Source organism: Hemibagrus wyckioides, linkage group LG18 (assembly GCF_019097595.1).
Source record: "Hemibagrus wyckioides isolate EC202008001 linkage group LG18, SWU_Hwy_1.0, whole genome shotgun sequence".
Lineage (NCBI taxonomy): Eukaryota > Metazoa > Chordata > Actinopteri > Siluriformes > Bagridae > Hemibagrus > Hemibagrus wyckioides.
This window is the reverse complement of record NC_080727.1, coordinates 14,584,065-14,607,286: the sequence shown is the minus strand read 5'-3', so window position 1 is coordinate 14,607,286 and position 23,222 is coordinate 14,584,065. Positions and strand designations below refer to the sequence as shown.

Here is a 23,222-nt window from a genome sequence, read left to right as displayed (position 1 = left end):
TTGTCCTCGGTTTAGTTACATTTTGTTGATAGATTTGTTCTTTAAAAGCTACTTCATTACAGTAATCAGTGTGTAAATGCTTGACGTGTCCACTAGAGGTCAGTAGTGGCTATAAAATATAGGGCTGTGTATCATGTGAAGCTGATTTTAGGTGACACCATGTGTATGGATCCAGTAAAAGCCATAAACAAGTAATGCTAATGTAAGTTATTATTATATCATTATTCAAATCTAAAGATTGTAATATAATTGTTATACAATATACTAATAATAAAATCATAATTTGTTTATTTATTTGTACCCTAAAGCTTTTTACCTCTGAATTGTCCACTGACAGAACACAATATGTCCCTTATTTAAAATATATATAGTTTAGATCTATTTAATTCACGTGTGAACAGGAGAACAAGCTCAGGATAACCCTGCTTAGAATATTACACACACAAATTAAGGTTTAAAGTTGACTTTAAAGCATGCTTCCTTTTGCTTTGTAGAAAGCCTTTATTAAGTTGAGGAAGAGGATCATAAATATCCAGCTGCAGACAGAACTGCTGGAGATCCCAAAGAACATGTGCCTTCGTCAGAAGAATATGACTACAGAGCAGATCGAGTGGCTGGTTGAAGACCAATACATAAAAAGGGATGAGGCGGATATAAACAGGCTTGTTTACAAGTCTCAGCAAACAGCAGGATCTTACAGGAAACCAGATTTACTGCTGGCATGCAGCCTGAACGGTTTCAGAAACCCTGCTCTACTGTATAAGAAATAAAAGGAACATTAGTACAAACAGAGCTCAAGTAAAGAACTTTTTTGTTGCTACATTGATTGATTAAATTCTGAATTGAGATGGTCAGGCAGTGTGGTCATGTGACCATAATTTATCTTCTCTCAGGGTTTAGAGCTTCTTGGGAATAAGCAACTTTTATATTTAAGAACAATATCATGAACCTCATTCATCAAGCTGGATATGAATAAATGTATGGGTCTCAGGAACACAAGAAATGTGGTATTCATGAATATTTGCTTAGTTGGGAAAGACATGTGTGTCTTACAAGAGCTCCTAAGTTTGTGTAAATTCCATGAGTCACAGAGTTCCACTAATGTGATCCCTGATACCAGCTTGAAATCATTTAATGGGCGATAAGCTGATGCTATTTTCTATACAGATTATGTTGTCAAATCTATATATTGAGAAAATAAGAGCAGTTATTCCCTAGAAAGGAGAAAGAGTAAGTGTCTATCAGTCTGTTAGCTGACACTCTGCAGTGGCTGAGCTGCATTACTGGAAGATTTGGCATTTCATGTTTCTCCACAATATCTTAAGAGTTACACACACACACACACACACACACGTAAATGTTCCTGAGAGCCATAAATGTATTCATTTTCAGTTTGATGAATGAAGTCCATGATATTGTTCTTAAATCTTAAATATAAACGTTTTGACTTGCTTCTTCCTGAGAAGCTCTAAACCCTGCGAGAAGATGAATTACGGTCACATGACCACACGGCCTGGCCATGTCAATTCTGAATATAATGTGTGTGTGTGTGTGTTTGTAAAATGTAAATATTTGCGCGTGCATATTTATTAGTATGTGTGTCAGGCAGGCAGGCAGACATATGCATATGCCTGCCTGAGAAATGTGTGTGTAAGAGAGAGAGAGAGAGAGAGAGAGAGAGAGAGAGATGTGTACGTGTGTGAGCACGCGCGTGTTCATCTCTAATGCACATGCTCAGATGCAGAGGCTCCCCCTGGCCTGCGCGCGCTGGTTTGCAGGCGGGAAGAAAGCGAGAGAACGTGCGCGCGCGCCAGAGAGAGAGAGAGAGAGATAGAAAGATAGAGAGGAGGCGGAGGAGGAGGAGGAGGAGGCACGGGCCGCCGCTGCACCCCGGAGGAGAGGAGCGAATAGGAGAAAAGAGAAGCGAAGAGAAAAGAAGAGAAGACGCCGCCGAGGGAGCGGAGCGGTGCTCAGGTACGGCATTACTGCGCGCGCCATGCACGGACTGTACAGCTTTCAGACTGTTTAAAACACCACGGTGATATCCGGCGTTTTGATCTGATTTGTATCGAGGTGTAAATCTGTCCACCTGACGGAATAACGGAGATCTAACGGTACTAACGAGCTCCCGCGTGCGTTTTCTGCTGTAGTGCGCGTGCTGAACGAGCGATTTCACTGCGAATACGACTTACAGCAGCTGCGCGTAAAACGACCCGGCATGCCTTGCTGGCTGAATTAAGGCAGATACAGAGTCTTTGTGATGCTGAGCTCAACGAAGATGCTACTGGTTTTTATTCTGAACATATTTCACTTGTTTTAGTGGCACGAGAACCTCTTCTTATATGGAGGATAAACATGTACATGCCTTATATCCTTATATCCAAATATAGCAATATAGCTCATCTTTGTGCTCGACACACCAATTCCAAATGTATTTGGAATGACAAGACATACAAATTACAAATAAAATTTGTGTGTACTTTTTAAACATTTGCACTCATCATTATAAATGATTGTATTTATAACATATCTCTGTATATAGGCCAGATGTAATAGTATTTTTCCCAAATGTGGATAACTACATGCACAAATGACTAACCAAAATAGTACGAGATGCAATTATTGTGCCATCCAATAATTTCTACTAGAACATTAAAGAATACTATCTATAATCAGTGGGATTTCTGAAGCCTGTGATGTGAGGCACATCGTGTAAGTTGAGAAGAAAGTAATAGCTAGTGCAAAAGCGGGTTTCTGGTTTCCTCTTAGATTCAGAGGAGCTGGGCAGGAGCAGGAGCCTCAGTGGATGGCCCGACGCCACCACACCCCACCGTTATCCCACCCCATCATGCAGTATTGTCTGCAGTGCCAGTTCTGGGATACCCTCAGAAAAAAAAAAGAGAGAGAGAGAGAGAGAGAGAGAGAGGAAGGCAGAAAGAGAAGTAGAGGGGGGTTCTACCAAGCCCTTTGGGTCACTCTTTGCTTATCCTCCAGCCAGCCAGTCCATCTGTCTCTATTTCTTTTAGCTTCTCTTGCGCTTTATTCTCTCTTTCTCCCCTTTAATTAAAGCCCCACTTTGCATGGGATGTTTATCCCGAAGGATGTATATTCGGGAGAACTTGGGCATGAGTAGTAATTTGCCACCTACAATACCATTTACTCACTTCCTTTATAAAGCTGATGCATTAAAATGCATCCATTTACCAGTCTGCTTGTAAAGTTTTATGGGGATGCGGGCCATGACGAAGTGTCAGTTGAGACGCTGGATAAATGCTTCACAGCACATTAGCTGACATGTTATGGGCACTTTAAAACTCATTCACAACACTTTGTCAAAATATGGTATTGCTATCAAGAATGTTAGCTTGAAACACCGACAGTGTGATATCTGTATTGTTTTATACATTCTGTGGACCAAATATATGGGGAATATGGCTCAATTTAAGACATATAAAAGGATAAAAGTGATAAGTAGTTTTAGAAGGGGTCCAGGGTGGGGCTGTACCTCCATAACAACCACACTGGACCTCACCTATGTAATATGAAATAGCCTTATCACATTTGCAATTAAAGAACATATTTTTATAGTTCTTTCTCATAAATAAAGCACCAAACCGTATGTTTCCTTGTGGCTATCTAAGAAGTTCTCTGAAGTGGTGCAAACAGAGATTCGTTCACCATAATGTGAGTAGATCACAGTTTCAAATCCTGACACATTGAAGTTTTCAGTGAGAATATATTTTTTGACACAAAAGTTGTTGAGAAGTTGTAGAGCTATCAAGTACATGTTTTATTTACCTGAGAAATTGCATGTGGGGCTCTCCAGTGGCGCAACAGAGAATCGGTCTGCTTGGTATCTGATCACGAGTTCAAAATCTGACAGTGTCACAGCTATCCATGTCCTGAAGACAAAAGTCAGCTAAATTGGCCATGCTTTCTGGGTGGGAGGCCTGGTATACTCAGTTCCCCTTACCAATCGAGTGACACACGCTAGTTTGTAAGTTTACGTATACAGAAGAGGGTAGATAGCAGTTGCCTTTAAGTGATTTACGCTGCCCGGTGACATTTATTGTGAAAATAAGGGCATTTTAACAGCTTAAATCTCAGCCTGAGCTGCATTCCTGTGACAGTCAGAAATTTTTAAACACTCGAGACTGCTGAACACTATCTATGCACTTTCACACATCCTTGATTCAAGAGTACATTTAGTCAGGTGTGACAATACTCTGCGTGAAAGTGCTCTGCTGTTGAGCTGGGCAGCGAGTAACATTATTAGGTTGAACTTGTCAGGTTTCACCGAGGGTTAGAGAGATGTTTGGTCTGTAACTGAGAAGACAGACTGAAGAAAAATGATTACTATTAAAAGGAAAAGGAATAGTTATGAAAAGTTACTGAGCTAAATAATATTTTTCCAAAAGCAATTAAAATACCATTGGATTGTTTTCAGTAGACACAATAGTAAAAGAGTAGTTGATTACAAAGATAAAGACAGTAAAGGTAAAGATAAAGACAGGCACTATTCATGTATATTTCACCAGATTGATCAATAACAACCAACTTTTAAAATATCTTGACAGGACATTATTTATCATTTAGCAAATATTTTGCACACAAGCGGAACTGACTTGTCAAAAAAATACATCACTCATAAAGATGATGCCTTTCTCATATTGAGCACAGAACAATGAAGTGTATCGACAATCATCCCAAGAATATTTGCTAGCTAGCTAGTTAGAAAGTAACTTGTTCTCTTGCAAATGATTTCTACCCTGCTTTGTAATCAGAATCGGGTCTCACAAAAACAGCATCTGATCCCAGTCGTTTTTTTTTTTTTTTACCAAGATGTAAGCTGTCACATTGCAGGTCTTCATGACATTTGGAATCTGGGCCAAAGTTGCATCTGTCCATATTTAAGTTACATTTTCAAGCTACCTAAAGAAAAGAAGATTCCCTATTCATGCATGAGCCAGGGTCTAATCTGGGTTACCTTCTGGCAGTCAGAAACCTAAAGAGTTCGGTATCAGATATCAATATCATATCAGGAAAAATGGGATTAGTGCATTGCTATGCCAATGTATACAGCTATCTTTAGCAACATTTCCAGTTGTGAAGCAACATGCTGCTTATATACTTGCCGCTTGGCCTCTCTCTCTCTCTCTCTTTCTCTCTCTCTCTCTCTCTCTCTCTCAGTATTAAGGTGTGTGAGTAAAATCTTCAGCTTCACTGCTTCCTGGGGATGTAGCCTGAGGGGTGGAGGAAGAGAGAGACTTAGTGAGAGAAAGGTAGAGGTAGAGTGCAAGTGTGGAATAATCTTGTTGTCACAAGGCAGTGACGAGATAAACCCCAGCACCATATGCCACTCTGGCTCTCGAGGCACGACTGCAGTGTTTTCATTTCTCCAATCAAGAGAGAATGGAAATCAGCATTGACCCAGTGCTTCTCTCGCTGCTTAGTACTCACAGCGACTCAGCTGTAATGAATTGTTGTTTCTACCACAGCGCTTTTGAGTTCTGGATTTTGATTGGTCAGAAGGTCAGTCGATTCGTTTTGTTTTGTATAACAGCAACCCTGCAAGATGAAACACAGCTTTATTTTAATCCACTCATTATAGTATGCTATAATTTCTCTAGTAGCAGCAGACACAGGGAAAATGCTCCTTATTAACAGATTAAAAGCTGAGGCTAATTGATTATCTTGACTTTTTCAGGGAGGACATATATGTTTTCTGACATAGAAATGTGCTCAGGATGAACTGTTTGGAACTTTTTTGCAATTTTACTTTGATTTGCAGATATTACACAACATTAAATGTAAATATAAATAGATAAAGTGTGTAAAATGTTGTTCCTTAATGTTTAAAAACTGGCAAATAGCAAATATAGGACAAAATAAGGTGTTTTGTTGCAAAGATATTGATCATATCTGACCGTCTGGGTTAAGGTAAAAACTTTCATGACTTATCACTTTTTTGTACTGATGCATATATAATCTCAGACATATCTGCTTTGAATTTGAAATGTTGGCAGAAATGCATACATCTCTGTCCATCTATTTGTCTTGAACCATTCAGTTTTCATCAAAACTTTTCTGACATTCTATTGCTTTCTGTATGTGACATGCTGCCTTCAGCCATTTTTGACGGCTTGGTTTGATCTGTTGAAATACGATTCTGGGTTTGCATCTGGTCCACAGTCCACCAGCTGATTATGGTCTATACCCAAGAAAACTGGGTGATAGGGATCTCATAATGATGATTTGTGACCTCAGAACCCCATCATGCCATTAGTCCGGAGGCAGTGGATGGAGAGCCGAAGTCATAATTAATCAGGGTGGAGGTCTGGGAGTAGAGATGATGAATAATTCACTGCAGCTCCAGCACTCTCACACAAAAGCAGTGAAAGAACTGTGATTGACAAACTGCCCATGCATTTCAGACACCTCAACTGAAACACGGTGAGGTCAGCATGGGGGAATTGGCTCCCCAAAATAACCAGAATTCATTAGACCTTTCAAAGTGTGAAATGGCACTCTGAACACGTCCTCGCCACCAGACGTAGTTATTCAGTATATATAATTGTAAGAAAGGTCTTTGCTTTCAGGGAATTGGCAGGCCAGATGAATAGCGGTGGCTTTGGAAGTCATGTTCCTGCCTGACCTGCATTTGAAGAGCAGAAGCAGAGCGTGAAGATCAGCAGGGACGATGCCTCCGCACGCAGGCATGGCAGTGCCTGGGTTGTTCAGGTGCTGTGCCCGTCACATGGCTGGCGCCTGCTTCTGCTAGACAGCAGAGCGTGCTCGTAAAACTAACAAGATTAGAGCGTCGTCGTGCTCTATCCCATAAACGTATCATCACCCTGGCAACTGGAATCCGTTGCTAGCCACTTATGGCTCTGAAAAAAACATATCTGAAGGTAATGAGCAAATAAGTGCGTGCAGTAGGCAAAAAAAAAATTGACTGAATAGTAGGACCTCACAGCAGACAGTTTATGGAATAATTTTCCTGTTAAAAATTCCAGTCAAAAGTAATTGAAATTAAATGTAGTGATCGAATGATCGTTTTCTAAACTGCAAATACATTTCACATCTGTATAATGTTCATGTTGGATAAATGAATCCCAGTTTATCTGTGTGAAAAATTACTAAGCACATGCTCTGCTGACAACACAGACAATTACAATCCACAGGAATTGATTAACTCACATCACACATATTGATCTCACAAACATCTTGTCCTAATTTGAGAGGCAGAGCAAGGTGTATGGCTCAAAGAACAGAGGAGGTGGTGCCAGATGCTGCATAGAGCTGATAGATTGGGGCCAGGTGGCTGCAGAGGGCTGAAGGGGCGTGGCCATGTGGTTAGCGCCAGGTGGACGAGGGGGCCGAGCTAGATGGTGCACAGAGCTGATGATGTGGGCCAGGTGGCTTCAGAGGACTGGGGCGTGGGCAGGTGGTTAGCTCCAGGTGGACGAGGGGGCTGAGCTAGATGGCTGCACAGACCTGATGGTGTGGGCCAGGTGGCTTCATAGGGCTGAGGAGGCGTGGCCAGGTGATTAGCTCCAGGTGGATGAGGGGGCAGGGCTAGATGGCTGCACAGAGCTGATGGGTGTGGGCAGGTGCCTACAGAAAGCAGGGGTACTGGTGACTCCAGAGAGCTTTGGGTGGTGGTGACAAGGCTTAGAGAACGGAGGAGATGGAGGCTGGTGACTGCAGATGATGCAGGGCCAGGCAGGTGGCTTCAGAGACCTTTGGGTTGGGGCAAGGCAGCAAAGGCTGAAGGGGCAGAGCCAAGTGGACCAGCTGAGGGTTCAGGGGATAAAAAACAAACACTGTATGAGTTGATACTATAAACTTTGTCAAATCTCTGCACATAGATTGGAAAATTTGTAATAGTGAGGTGTAACAGACATGCTGAATATGTGAATATTGTCACAAGAGAGGTGTCCAGTACAATATTGTGGATTTTTAATTAATTAAATTACAATTTTGACATAGTGTGAAGCTTGAAGGAGCTGGGTGTGTAAAAGAGCCCTCCTTTTTATTTATGTGTAATTTTTGGAAACTGAATGTTGCTGATTTTCTGCCGTGTTCTGTATCAGTTTGCATTAATCACAGTGATATTTGTCAGTTTTCTAATCACACACAGGAAGCAGGCACAGGCATGTTTGGATTTGTCACCAGGTTAATGACAGGTATGTGGATTACAGGCAAGGAGAGTGTAACAGTGCTATGATTGAAATCGAACACAAGTGATTTATCAGGCTGCGACACCTCGGGGAACACGGTACGAAGAGGTAATAACTCACCCTCAGTTTGGTTACATAGCCATAGTTTCCAATCCCCACAGGCATAAACTTGGTACATAGAAAATTACAAAGTCTACAGTGCTTTCTTATACGCATGAAAAAGTGAAAAAAAAGTGGAAACTGATATGTGTAGTCGCTGATAAGACTTTCTGTAAGAAGTTTTTATTTAAATTTAGATATTAATGGAAGGAATTTCAAGAATACTACAGTATACTCTTCAGGAAAGCCGAAACTATGCTTTTTGTCTTATTTAACATGCTGGTAAGACAGCAACTTTTTATAAATATTATAATGTACATAAATAATATTGTTTCATGGACAATTCACAGCATTAAAGGTAACTATAAACAGGCCACAACACATTACGCTGGCGTTGATTCTTTTTCTGTGGGTTCACACCTACAAGGGGATTATTTGATATTTACATATCAGAGCATATCCACCTTAAACAACCTACATATATACCAAAAAGAAAACATTTTCTCAAACACAGTTTGCCGTGGAATAGTTACACCTCCCAGTCTTCTCAATCAGCAGGTCTACTCATTCTCATTGATGTGCTTTTTTTTTTTTTGTGACAATATACGCAATAATATACTGAATTGAATCTTTCATTTGTACTGACACAATGAATCATCTCTCTGTTTCTGTCTATTTCATCTCACCTCTACTGTAACTGCAGCTTGAAGGATGTTCTCCTCAGTGAAGGCCTTTGAGGGGCAGCAGTATTCGGTGCTGAAGAAGCAGTGCCTGCAAAGCGGGACTCTGTTTGAGGATCCGTTATTCCCTGCTGTGGATGACTCGCTGTTCTATCAGGGGAACCGTATTGGACGTGTGCATTGGAAACGACCTGGGGTGAGTCGCTGACATGAGTTTCTAACATCTAATGTTAGTGCAGGTCTTCCACGAGAGAAAAGACTCTCCAGCTCACTGAGTTCGAGTCATGCTGTGTTGCTTAAACTCTCATTTAGAGTCCACAGTTGGTGAGCTGTGTTCAATTTATTCTCATCCCATGGTGTCTTCCCCAAGGACAGAGGGCCGTGGAAGAGTGTTTGAAAAATGATGCTCGGTTACATGAAGCATTTGATTCATGTCCACTTTTTTAGATCATATATAAAAGTCCATTACTCACCTAATCAAAAAGTTTGACCTTTTATTATGAGTGTCAGAGAAAAAGGGGCATGTGAAAAGCTCCCATCAAGCATCAGAGGTTTTTTATCTACTGCTGGGACTAAATGTTTATGCTTGATATTAATGTTTTTTCTTAATTATAAGACACACTTTTAAATGGTTTATCATGTTTAGTGTTTTTTGTGGCTACTTCTGCAGGTAGGTACCAGTCCTATGTTGTAGCTAATACTAATAGTAACCACACAAGAAGGTAGTCTAGCTATTTTCTTTCTTTTTCTATTGTTTCTATTGTCAAATAGAACATCATTGAAATCGTTGCTACCTAGATCATTTAAAACAGTTTTTACTGTAGTGTTAAAATCCTTTCAGAACTCCTCTTAACTCATGTTAGTCAGCTTGTGTTAGCAGTAAATATAACACAAAATCTTGTCAGAAATCTTGTCGTGAGCTTGTTGAGCTAGACGAGATTTAGCAGGAAAAATTATAATTATTCTGACAAAAAAAAAATCCTCCCAGAGATTATGTAGACTCATGTTAGCTGGTAGTGTTAGCAGTAAATATTATAAATGTGTATTAATATGACTAAAAAGACACTCAGAAATCCTGTGATGTTAGCTGGTTAGACAGCTAGCTAGGATTAATGCTTTTAACATTTTTTAACATAACTAGAAATTCTCCCAGAAACTCTGAAACAAGTTGCCTTGATGGGAGCTAGCTAGGATCAGCTGTAAATTTACAACGTTTTAAAACCATGACTGCAAAATTCTCCTAGAAATTCTGTCAAGGTTAATTATAACATTCTTTATGTTTTTGTTTTGTTTTAAAGTAGTAAAGAGAACCAGTGAGAAGACAAATGTTTAATAACACAGCAGTACATTTTTGTGTGAATGAAATAATGTGCTTCTGTTAAAAGCTTAGCCGAGCTTGTTGTATCATTGATTCTCTTGAGGTATTATGACCTGCGAGCAAAGTGACAAGCTTAAATAATACACTAGCCGACTTTAAACAATGCAAATGTGCACACATTAATGACCCTACGGCTAAAGGAAGAAGGAACTGTAAATGCAGATCGTTCACCTCAGCCTACAAAGCCCTGGGGCAGGCAGGAGTGTCAGAACTGTCCAAGTCAATCATCCCTCAATCTCACTACGTCTGCAGCTCTTCTGTCCTGGAACATTGCCTGCTCTGCGCTCGCTCACAACACACACACACACAGGGACCCAGAGGAGTGTTCTTCTGCAGCCCCATCATTATTTATCACTGCTAAAATGGAGTCTGATGGCATGGATGCCTTTCAGCTATGAGCAGTTGTAAACAATCATGAATATGACTTTAACATCCTTTCAAGAAACCCTCTCTGGTTTTTAGTAGTAGCTAGCTAGCATTAGCAGGATTACAAAATCACAAATATTTATTAAACAATAATAAATCAAAAATCCTCTCAGAAATTATGTCAAGATAGATTGTAGTCATGTTAGCAGGAAAGATTTATTAAAAAGACTAAAAAATCCTCTCGGAAATCACATTGAGTCAAATTAGCTAGTGTTAGCAACAGAAGCATTTAATAAAATTGCGAAAAAGAATCAGTAAATCTGCGTTCTCAGTAAATATTACAAAAGTGTTAAAACGAGTAAACAAATCCTCTCAGAAATCATGTCAAGTAGAGGAGGAACACAATGCCATTATCTGTATCTATCTGTTTAGTGTTCAGAATATCCACATTTGCTTCGGTGTGGATTTAAAAACAGAAAAAACAGAGCGGCTAGAAGACATTTTATTTACAGATTCTAACAACAAATAGCAATTTGCAGAACGTAACTTTATTTAACCGCTGCACCAGATGCCCTGTGGAATTTTCTGTCTAATTTGACTTAGAAAGTAAGCTAACTGTTTCAAAGCAGTGAGCTCTTTCCAAAAATATCGAAGCTGCAACAATAGAAGACTAAAATATTTTTACTAGAATTACTTTTTTTTTCTGTGGTGCCAGATACCACAGCACACCTTCAGGGATCTAGTGGAGTCCATGCCTCGACGAGTCAGGGCTGTTTTGGCAGCAAAACAATATTAGGCAGGTGGTCATAATGTTATGCTTGGTCGATGTATACTGTACTGCAAATTAGAAATGCCCACCACTGAGATCTTGTCTCCTCTTTACAAACGGTTTAGGAAAACCTGGTTACCAGCCCCTTGAGCTTCTTTAAACTGTACTTTAAAGTAAAAACCTTATGCAACTTTTTTTCATTTTGTCCTGGGATCTCAAAGTACATACCTATAGTCTAAAGCTTTTTGGCAACGTTTTGCTTTGGATCTGTATTTGTATTCATTTAGGACACATTATCTGTTCAATTCGAAAAATGTGTTGGATTTCCGTTACACTGCTAATGTCAAGTTACCTTTTTAATCAGATAGCAGGAAATACTACAAACATTTATTAAAATGACTGGAACTCTCTCTCTCTCTCACACACACACACACACACACAAACACACACACACACAGGAGTGTTCTGCTCCAGAGTCCCCAAACTGCTGCTTCTGCAGACCCATTATTATTTATCACTGCTAAAATGGACCTCGACAGCACAACTACTTTTCTCAGCTCTGCAGTACAATTCTGCTACAACTGAACCCTCCTCAGCACAAAGAACACAAGAGGAATCAGGAGGGAAAAAAGTGGTATATGCTGAACTGCGATAAGAAATTGTTTTCTTATGTGTGTAAGTGTATAAGTAGTCTCCAGAGACTGCTGGTATAAATGGGCTAGCGCTAAGCCTTTCTTTTATTTAGAAGAAAAAACACATACAAATTGTCTCATTTGCTGCTAACAATTTTTGGAGTTTTCTAGATCTGAGCTAACCAACAGTTTTAAAAAGGAAAAATTTACAGAATGGTATAATCGTAGAAATGAAGCTGGACCTGATTTCATTCTAGCCCAGACTATAGGTTCATACAGCATGTGGTGTCAGGGAAAATATTTAAAAGATGAGCACTGAGGTTAATTTATTCAAGTCTGCTAATACACCTTCTGAAGAACTCGCACATTACATACACTTAACAGCCATAATAAATATGATCAAGCTGAACTATTTGCTCCATAATAAATGGTGCTGCTTATCTGAGTTTCACGAACAGTGTAATAGTTTTATGGTTATGAAGAGATAACATGATAAAAGGCTCATGTAGCCTGGACCTTCAGACTGAAGCAGTCTGGACTCCATAGTGGCATTTATTGTTCAAGGACCAGTCTGACTGACATGCAAAGCAACCAGTCACAGTTTGGTTTGTTCATTGTCATGTTTAGGGGTGTGAAAATGTAAAGTCGCTGTCTCTCAAAAACAGAGTGGTGTGCACTATGGATCGATTTAAGAAAATGAATGAGTCTATAACAACTTGAACTTGAATCCAGCATTTGGCTGATCATCATAAGCACTCATTTTCACAGGTGTAAACTCAACAGCTTCCTTCTTCCATGAAGGATGTAGTCGAGCGCCATGATAGCTTTGTTTTCGGGCGGAGCGTTAAAAAACGCCACACACACGGAATCTCACGGAAATCCTGTAGAATCCAACCAATCAGATGACGACGTCGAAACTCCTGAAGTGTTTCTTCAGTGCCGTATGCGTCAGATGTTCAGCCAACTGTTCTGGAGCGTGATGTCTGAGGCTTAGACTAATGTAACACAGTAAAATTTCTTCTTTATTCATGTATTTATTTTTTTTGCGGTCACATTTGATTTTGTGATCTGCAGAAGTTGGCAGTTTGAGTTCAGATATGAAATGTGGACTGTGGAATGTGTATGTGAGTTATAGATTAGACATTTTTGGGCTTATTTGCCCATATGGAAATTTAGGCTAATTATATAATCAAATTTGTGTTGAGGCATTTTTGCTGGTGAAGCTCTAAATCCTTGGGATACACTGAACTGAAAGAAGAAATATTCTGTTAAATGAATTGGCAGTAGTATAAGACGATACAAAACAACAATGATGACTTGTGAGACATGCGAACTAGTTAGCCAGCACTTTAGCAAACTACCTTGAATCTTCAACAATGGTGTGAAATGTAATTAATTAATTTTAACGGTACTTCAGGTATACTTGAATGAGCTACGTCTTTGAGCGCAAAGTGACATTTGAGCCGTTAAATGTGTCTACTCAGACACATCGAAATCGCATGGCAGTGAGTTCATATATGGGTTTAAAGACTCAAGTCATAGTGAGTGAGCAATAATGGCCTACATGATTACTTGCTTTAATGATGATGAGCGCTTTTAGTTCATTTTCTTCTCGTTTTTTCTCCGTCTCTCTGAGCTAGTAAAATGAAGTGGGGACCATGTTTGGCACTTGAATTATGAAATGTCCACAAATCATGCACTTTTAGCACCCAACTAATCTCACCAGCTCTCGTTTGTCTTTGTCATTCTCTCTCTCACTTTCTCTCTCTCTTAATTCTCTATTATTTCCCTGTCTCATCTCTCTCTCTCTCTCTCTCTCTCTCCTATTTATCTATTATTTCCCTGTATTATCTCTCCCTTCCTCTCTCTGTCTCTCACGCTCTCTCTCTCTCTCTCTCTCTCTCTTATATCTCTATTATTTCCCTGTCTCATCTCTCTCTCTCTCTCTCTCTCTCTCTCTCTTATTTCTCTATTATTTCCCTGTCTCATCTCTCTCTCTCTCTCTCTCTCTCTCTCTGTTTCTTCTTCTCTCTGTTAATAGGAGCAATACATAATAGTGTAAAGGCCTACTTTACACCTTTCCTCCCTTTTTCCATTCCATCCTCACATCCAGTACATTCATCATGTTTCACTGTAGATGAGAAACTTTGAGGAACTGTACTAAAGGTGTGCCTTTAAAAATGTTTTAGTGTGGCCTAAGCTTATTTCTTTTTTATTTTTAAACCTGTAATCTTCAGCTTTCAAATCATGTCGTCTATCACTATCCTCCTGTCTGTTAGAAAACATAGGGTGCAGGCAACAAGTGAGGAATAAAACACACAGGGAAAGTTATAGGGAAATAATCAACAGCAGTGTAGTGTGATGAGTAAGTGTTACCACCACAAAGGTTATGTTTAGCCATGACTTAGTGGCTACATAACACAAAATTTCCACGCACACAATAGAAGAAACTATTTCATTATTTATTATCTAACAAAAACAGGCTCGTTATAACTTCCTTTTAACAAACTATAAACCATAGAAAAGGAAGCTTGCTGCTGGAGAAATAGTGTTAAGAGTAGTAATGACAAAATAAAACAGAATAAATGTAATAAAATATCCCGAAAACAGCAAATATGTTCATTTTTATCCTCATATTAATGAAGGGTGCCAATATTTCTGGATAATAATTAAGTAGCTCTCACTTGTCTGGACTTCTGCCACACCATTTCAGTCATTTTGCCTGTTATAAAGGAAAAATGTCTAGACAGATGAAAATGATTGGTTCATTACTTTGTAATCTCATCACAGCTGGACCAGCAATTATGACATATTCTTTTTTTTTCTCTCCCAAAGCAAAGAAAACAGCAAGACAAACAAGAAATGAAATTTTCTGCTAAAACCAAGAGCAGTTTTAGCTGTTAGAAATGTCACAGTAAGAGATGCTAAGCAGTCTGTGTTACTACGCAAAAATTTGCTGAGGTGCTATGCATGTATGATATCAAAGCAAAGCAATGCCATCAGACTACATGTAGATCCAGATGAACCTCCTGCATTTTATCGCTTTAATCAGACAGAAGGACGGAGGCTGACGTCAGCATTCTGCCTTCGTCTCGTCTTACACTGCGCTCAGGAGAATAATGTCTGTGCACATATAAAAAAGTGCCCCCTCCATTCATTTCGAGTAATAGATGAGAGAAGGAGGACATGAGGGTCATTTCTCCTGCAGCACTGCCGGCTGGAACCTCTGAAGTCAGGGTTAAAATTGGACTTCGATTGGTTTGGCTTTCTGTCTCAGCTCTCAGAGAACGGCCTAGCAACAGCTCCAGGAGCACAGCAGTTCATCAGCGAATAGAATTCAGCAAGAAGTTCTGGATCGGTTTTTGTGTGTGTGGTGTGTGTGTGTGTGTGTGTGTGTTTGGGTGGGTGGGTGTTTGGTGTGTGGGTGTTGGTGTTTGTGGGGGAGGGAGGGGTGTGTAAATATGTGTGTGTGTGTCTGGCTTGTGATGAGGAGGAGGCTTTATTAAACAGAATCAACAAGATTAAACCAAAAATCTTAGAACTGTGTGTGTTTAAAGTAGTGTGCGTAAACTGGTGGGCTAATCCCTATGCGTCTGTGAGCAAGAAAGCAGACTACAGTATTTCCAACTAGATGAAGCTAATTAGCTGCATAACAAAATCTTTGTAGGTGCAGAATAGTGGATTCTGTCATGATAAGCAGCTGTACGTGTATGAAAGAGCACGTTTAGTGACATGGTTGCATCTCATTATCCAATCTTGCTAATCCGATAATACTAACACCTGCTCAGAGGCTACTGAGAAGTGATCACATGATTCGACTTCCAGGTCAACATTAGCCTGGAAGAAGCACCCAGACACTGCTGTAGATGGCATCCTCTATACCAGGGGTGTCCAATCTTATCCGCAAAGGGCCGGTGTGGGTGCAGGTTTTCATTCCAACTGACCAGAAGCCACACCTGAGTCTACTGAAAGCCAAGATCAGTTGATTAGCCAGTTGGAGTCAGTTGTAGCTTCTGCATGGTTGGAATGAAAACCCCTGCTCTAGATACTAACTTTTATTTCAGGGAAGAAATTAAACCCTAAACAGGATACACTATGTGGACAAAAGTATGGGGACAGCTAACTATCATAATCATACATGCTTGTTGAACATCTCGTTCCACAGTTTGTTCTCCTGTACCAGCTGTAACAGCCTTCACTCTTCCAGTTTGTCAGTCTGTCAGTTGTTCTTCCCTGAGCTGATTTTGGTTATAAATAGAGATGTAGGCAGTGCGGCTTTCAGTCTAATTGAAATGACTTGATGCTCTTCTTGTGTTTGAGATACTGTACACGCAGAAGAGGAACACATTTCAGGCAAAGAATGTCTGTTTTTACAAATCATCATCTAAAATTCCTGTATTTTGTCTTTTCCTCCAGCAAACAAAACATCCAAGGATGATGTCAGGGTTCTGTGGTCCAGTCATCTTTTACAGTGTGGTTAGGAGAACAACTCATGGTCACAAAAATATATATTCATATCCAGGCTTTTATGATGAATCAGAGAGCATCACTGCATTACTGCCTCGCTCTTCTTCTTGCTCACACTCATTTATTTTCCTACTCTTCTCAAACAGTGTCTGAAACACAAGTACACTATTGATCATTAATTCGATGCTAAAGCCGTAAAGTGCTCAAATGGGCTTTTATTACATTTGGGCTAAGTCCATCAGAAATGAAGAGTGATGATTGTCAGAAAGGAAAAAGAAATTGCTCAAGTTTAGTTTGTTTATTAAGCCTGGTCAATGCAATCGAACTGTTTCTGAAGTACCCAACATTGTGACATCTACTGTGTTAAAACAACCCTGTGCCATGAATCTGAGCTAGTGTCTTCAAATAAAATTAGGGAAAGAAAACTCCTATTAATTTTCTAGAACAAATTTCATTTGAAAATTTCTATAAATAACTCTAAATAGAAGGACACCATGTTTGTTTTTTTCACATGCCCTACAACCTGCTACCTGATTTTTATTTAAAGCTGGAAGCTCCACTGTGAAAAAAACAGACTGAAGACTGCTCTTGACATGCAAAGTAACCTTTTATTCTGGCTTTCCTCTGTGCCTTTTTTAATTAATTTATTATATTTTCTTTTTTTTCTATTTTATTTTATTTTATTTTATTTCCCTCTTTTTTTCCTCTTCTCCCAATACCCTTAGGTGGTCATGGATGGGCTTGATGGGTGAGTTGAAGGAGGGCAAATGAGGATAGACAGGGGTGTTTTTTTTTTTTAATTCTGCAGTTTGTCTTTCTCTCTGTCCTGTGAAGAAATGAATAGAATATTTAGGAAAAAAATTCTGCTAGCGGCAATGCTTTTTTAAAGCAGCCACTTCTCTTTAGAGCCCAAGTCACACTTTTGGTGGCAGTGCCTTGTGGAAAAGTAGTCTTAAGCATGATAGCTTAATAAAAAAAGATGTCAGTTCTTTTAATCAGCTTTATATATCATCATAAATATGTTTTGATGCGTTTTGTGTGCGCTTAAGGGTTATAGTATTTCCACTCGTGCACAGCTGCCTTAAACAAAAAGCATCAAAGCAGCTTCACTGTGAGCAGACGCCATTATGCTGCAATCACATCCGCACAGGACGGGAAATCAGTCATGCAGCATGAGTATAAATGTAAATATATAATAATAGTGAATGTGTGAGTATGCAAAATAGGAAGACCCCACGCAGAACGACTCAGCTGGCGATCAGCTTGAAAATAAAGGTGTGGGTTTTCCCATGACATCATCGCACTTCATCTTCACTCTCTACAGGAATGTGGTGCAAAATGAAGTCTGTTTATTGGCCGATATGAGACACGCATCGTGGGGCTGCTATGTGCGGGGCACCTGCTGAGATCTGGGAAGTGGTTCAAATAGAGGAATGTGTGTGTGTGTGTGTGTTTTTGAGTGTGCATGCTTGTGTAATGTAAGAGGACTTGCCCATGCATTCTGTTGCAAAGGTCCAGTGTTCAGAGTCAACCATAAAAGCTTAATTTTCCTCCTGCGCTCATTTGTAGAGTCTCCTGGGGGTGAGTAGTGAGGGTAAATGAGCTGTAGCCACACACACACACACACACACACACATCCCCACTCTGCACTTTGCCTGCTGCTTCTCTCAGCGTCATCTCCCTCATAATGTCTCTTTCTTAGCCCTCCTGGACTGAGTGTGTCCCTATGCTGATGACACGGGCACTGAAGGGCTTCGCTGTTCATTTTTCCAAGATGTCCAAAGTCCTGAGGTGTATTCACACTCACTGGGTCATCCACAGTCAGAGTGCTTATAGTATCAATTAAAGGAGTAGTTTGTATGAAAATGAACTGCACAATTGTCCTCAGAAATATGACCATGTTTGGTGTCAGATATCTGATTTAGGAGATAGCTATTAGACTTAAGCAATTAACTAACAAATAATAGAAGCTGAAAATCATTAAAGGAAAACTTCTCACCTTGCAAGGAGTTTGCATGTTCCCCCATGCTTTAGGGGTTTCCTGCTGATGTCCTGGGTATAGGCTAATTGGAATCTTTAAATTGTCTGTGTTGTGTGTGTGTGTGTGTGTGAGAGAGAGAGAGAGAGAGAGAGATTGATTCTCCTTACTTGTTCCCTGAGTACCCTGGAATATACTCCAGGCTCCTCTTGACCCTGTGTAGCATATATGATACAGAAAATGCATAAATTTTAATATATATGAATGACCAGGCATAACATTATGACCACCTGGGCACCCTGACTGGTCTGTAGCTATGCAGCCCCATAAACAACAAACTGTGATGCATTGTGTATCCTGACACCTTTCTATCAGAAAACAATTTGAGCGGGCCAGCCTTCACTCCCCACGTGCATCAATGACCACCTATGACCCTGTCGCCGGTTCACCACTGTTCCTTCCTTGGACCACTTTTGGTAGATACTGACCACTGCAGACCGGGAACATCCCACAAGAGCTGCAGTTTTGGAGATGCTCTGATCCAGTCATCCAGCCATCACAATGTGGCCCTTGTCAAACTCACTCAAATCCTTACGCTTGCCCATTTTTCCTGCACATCAACTTTGAGGACAAAATGTTCACTTGCTCCCTAATATATCCCACCCACTAACAGGTGCCATGATGAGGAGATCATCAGTGTTATGCCTGACTGGTGTATAATCCAACTCATAATACATATAACAATGTAAGATTTTTTGGATGAGACAGATATGAGAAAAAACAGCTGAAACATTGTTGTCCAGATGAAACCTCAATTTTTTACTCATACTGATTAAATATAATGAGTGCTATGAACAGAACCCCAGAACATATAACAAATGTATTCTGACCAATGAGAGGACAGTTACTGACATGTGACTTGCATAAGCATATAGTGGTACACTATAAACTTAGCCAAGGAGATAATGCCTCATTGTATCAGTTAAAGTTCCTGGTTTTGGAACAAATCACAGATCTACAGGTCCGAAAACAAACTTTCAGCCTTTTTGAGCTACTGCTAAATCAAAACTGGTTATGTGACTTCCGTAAGGAAAATGGGATGACTAAACCAATGCACAGCAAGGTTTCAGCAAGCCTTCATGTCAGTAAAAATCTCATGAAATCAAGTGGACTGTGGAGCTGAACACAACTAGACAATTTATTTTTCATTTTCTCCAAACTCACACTGAGAAAAGATTTTTATGTTCTCCATCACCTCCTCAGACCACCATTTTGTCATCCATTTCTCTTTTCATTGCTTCTGTAATCCATGAGGAGCCTTGGCCGCTCTCTTGTGTTCACACAGCTGCTGCTATTCCTCACTCTCTGTGTTCTGTTCACACATTCACACTTTCTGACTGGTCGCTTTCTCTCTGTCTCTCCGTCTCTAAATCAGGAGCTGTGTGATGATCCGCACTTGTTCGTGGATGGGATCAGTGCTCATGACCTGCACCAAGGGCAGCTGGGAAACTGCTGGTTTGTGGCGGCGTGTTCAAGTCTGGCTTCGCGCGAGTCTCTGTGGCAGAAAGTAAGTTTGCGTGTTTTGAGCATGTTATAAGCTTTCGTGAAGATTTAATTTCATTGGGAACTCCTTGATGTAATTTCATCTGTGTTTATGAGATGGTTTTGTAAAAGGCATCTACTAACACAAGTGTGTCCAAAATATTCTGATTCATATTGAATAATATGAGGTTTTGCACTCAGAGCCTACATGTGAGAGGTTTTATCAGAAAAACAGACAGCTGTAAGTCAAATCAGAGGTTAATATTAATGATCTCATTTTAATGCATTGTGGTTACTATAGTAACAGCTCATTTACATATATAGTAACATGTATAGTGGACTTCATCTGAGGATGTGTCTCAAACAGCTTGGCAGCTCCCTAGGTTGTGAATAAGTATATCATGCACCTGATCAGTCACTGTGAAAACCCAAACATATAAGATCTTTACATTTTTTTACTTTTTACTATTTACATACATTTGTTAGCTTAATCATACATGTGTCTGTCATGGTGCTTCAAACAGGATTGTAGTCTGGAAATAATTAGGCTTGAACAAACCTCATATAGATACATATTAACTTAAGTAGTCATTAAAGAGCTTCAAAAACAATCCTATAACTACTAATAAATTTGTCGGCCAATGACTCGCCAATATTTTTTTTCGAGCTGAGAGGCTTCAGAAAATATGATGCATTTCCAGTAGATCAATGCATCAATGCTCCCTGGTTTTTGCAATGTACTGTGGGATTCCAGTACACTGAAAGGATTTTGTGATTGAGAGAAAGAGACAGAACTTGAGATGTCCGACTCATTGATCAGCCCTGACTGCTGAACTGATTGAGACGCACCATAGGATTACGATTGTTCATAAGATAAGGTTTTTAAATCCTTCTAGTGGTCCAGTGGCAGGATCCCGTGCTCTCTTGTTGCCGCAGCCAGGGTTCGATTCCTGGGCAGGGAGCCATCCCAGCCACTGAAGGGTTAACTCTCAGTGCCCGTCCCAAGCCTGGATAAAAATGGGAGGGTTGCATCAGGAAGGGCATCTGGTGTAAAAACTGTGCCAATTCAAAACATGTGGACCAAAGGATCCTCTGTGGTGACCCTGAACAGTGAGCAGTTGAAAGAACAACATAAGATGTGGTTTACAGTGAGGAGACTCTATGGAAGGAGTCTCCAGTGTCAGCGTTTTGTAACAGTCCAAATATTTTTCACCCATGGGAAATTTTGTATTTTAGGCTTGTGTATGGTGTCATTTTCATCTGCTGCCTCTATGCTCCATGTCTTTGGGGGCCTCAGTGCTGGCAGATTGTCGTCATGTGGCACTCATGGCTGAATGCAGATTGGGATATTCAGTGGATTACAGAGACATCAGTCAGAAATCTTCTTCTGTTATATTCTCTTTAATTTCAGAAAAACAGAGGATAAATGGAAAATTCCAAATTGATTTCCAAGCTCAGCAAGCCAAAGTGCATAAGACATTTAGGAAACAAAATCTATATTGTCCATTATTTTTTTTAAAGGTTATCCGAATAAGAAAGCTCATTATCAGACATTTAGATTACATAAAGAATCATGTCTATATTCACGTTCATGGGGTATCAGGGTTGGGTTTTTTTTTCAACATTTACAGTCAAATAACAGCCTTTAAATGTAATACAGCCCAAAAGATACAGAGAGTTAATAGACCAGAAAATGAAAATGAAGCCTAATAATTTTGAGTCCCGTTTACCAAAGTGGATATGAATGAATTTATTTGTTCTATTGAAGAAATATTGGCATATATTTGATAATTACTGTTCATTACAATTACTTTATGGTCCTTATAGGCCATAAAGATTCGATTAATTTATAATTTAGTATAATTAGCATATTACTAGGTGTGCCAGATACTAAGATTCAGGCATGTTAAAAAAGTTCTGTATTGTTATTACCTAAATACATATAATAGTCATATATTTTGTTATTGAAGGTAATTGATGGATGAATGGATGGATAAAGAAATGAATGAATGAATGAATGAATGAATGAATGAATGAATGAATGAATGGAAGATACAATATACCTTGAAATATCTCTGAAATCAGATGAATCCAATAACAGTTTTCTCCCAAAGGATCTCTGATATAAAGTAGTCTCTTATAATATGCATTATGATGATTTGTGGGTTTTGTAAGGATGATGTGACACAGAGACACTGAATTAAACATGTTGACTGAACTGTCATCAGGTTAAATAATCAATTGTTCTTCTTTCAATGTAATTATAGGTATTTTTAGGATAACGAGTGTTCTTGCAAAGTTAATTAGTTGCTCAGAATCCTTAAGGGATTAACAAACAAGACACCGCTATTCTGGTTTCCAGGTAAAAGGCTTGCCTACTTATACATTATTCTGCACCTAAACCTCCAGCAACATATTTCTATCGTAATATTTTTACCTTTAGCACCACAGTAGCTACTGACAAACAGCCGGTGGTTGAAATGTAAAACAGTTTGGAATTGATGAGGGCCACAAGAGACTCACTCTGTCTTCTGCATATATCCCTACAGGATGGATAGAAAAGAAAAGACTGTCTGCATTTCTCTCGTCTCCTCATGCTTCATGTATGGTTTGTCTGTGTCTGTTCTGCCCACACAATCTTAAGTCAACGATTACTTGTTGCTCAGGACAGCGCTGTAGTGTTTGTAACAAAGGTAGGGACCTTATGAATATGAGACAGCTGGATTTGCTGGATTGGGTTCCCATCAGTTGTAGTCTTGATATTCAACAAATATCTTGTGATGGAAGTTTGTAATATCTTAAGACGCTGAACATCCGACTAAATCCATTTTTTATTCTACAGCCGTCTGGTCGCTGATACAGGACATTAGCTTTGAAGAAGCTTTGCTTCAGTAAAAGCTTTGTTCCCTCGACAGTATTAGCTTTCTGCAAACTGCCTCGCTGAGTCAGACGTGTATTCACTAGGGCTGAATTGTACAAACATTTTAGGAGGAATGATGAGTGTTTTTTTTAAGCTTAGCTAGTCAGGTTTTTCCTAAATGTCACTTATTGGCACTGGGAAGCTCCTCAAAACCCTGATTTACAGTGCTGATATACAGCATGTGACATTGTGACATTAAGTAATACAG

General features: G+C 39.6%; 1 protein-coding gene across 3 annotated transcripts in view; it reads left to right on the top strand.

Annotated features, from left to right (window-relative positions):
- Positions 1 to 1,802: 1,802 nt before the first annotated feature.
- Positions 1,803 to 23,222, top strand: part of capn5b (calpain 5b) — a 48,220-nt gene continuing 26,800 nt past the window's right edge. For 2 of the 3 annotated variants that reach the window (XR_009207244.1, XM_058415727.1), the window contains exons 1-3: positions 1,805 to 1,974; positions 8,986 to 9,158; positions 19,988 to 20,119. Coding sequence is in view for 2 of the 3 variants with exons in the window: in XM_058415727.1 (XP_058271710.1) it covers positions 8,994 to 9,158; positions 19,988 to 20,119 (297 nt within the window). In the remaining variant the exon portion in view is untranslated. Of the gene's footprint in view, positions 1,975 to 8,985; positions 9,159 to 19,987; positions 20,120 to 23,222 lie in introns of all 3 variants that reach the window. The other variant, XM_058415728.1, reaches the window with a different exon arrangement.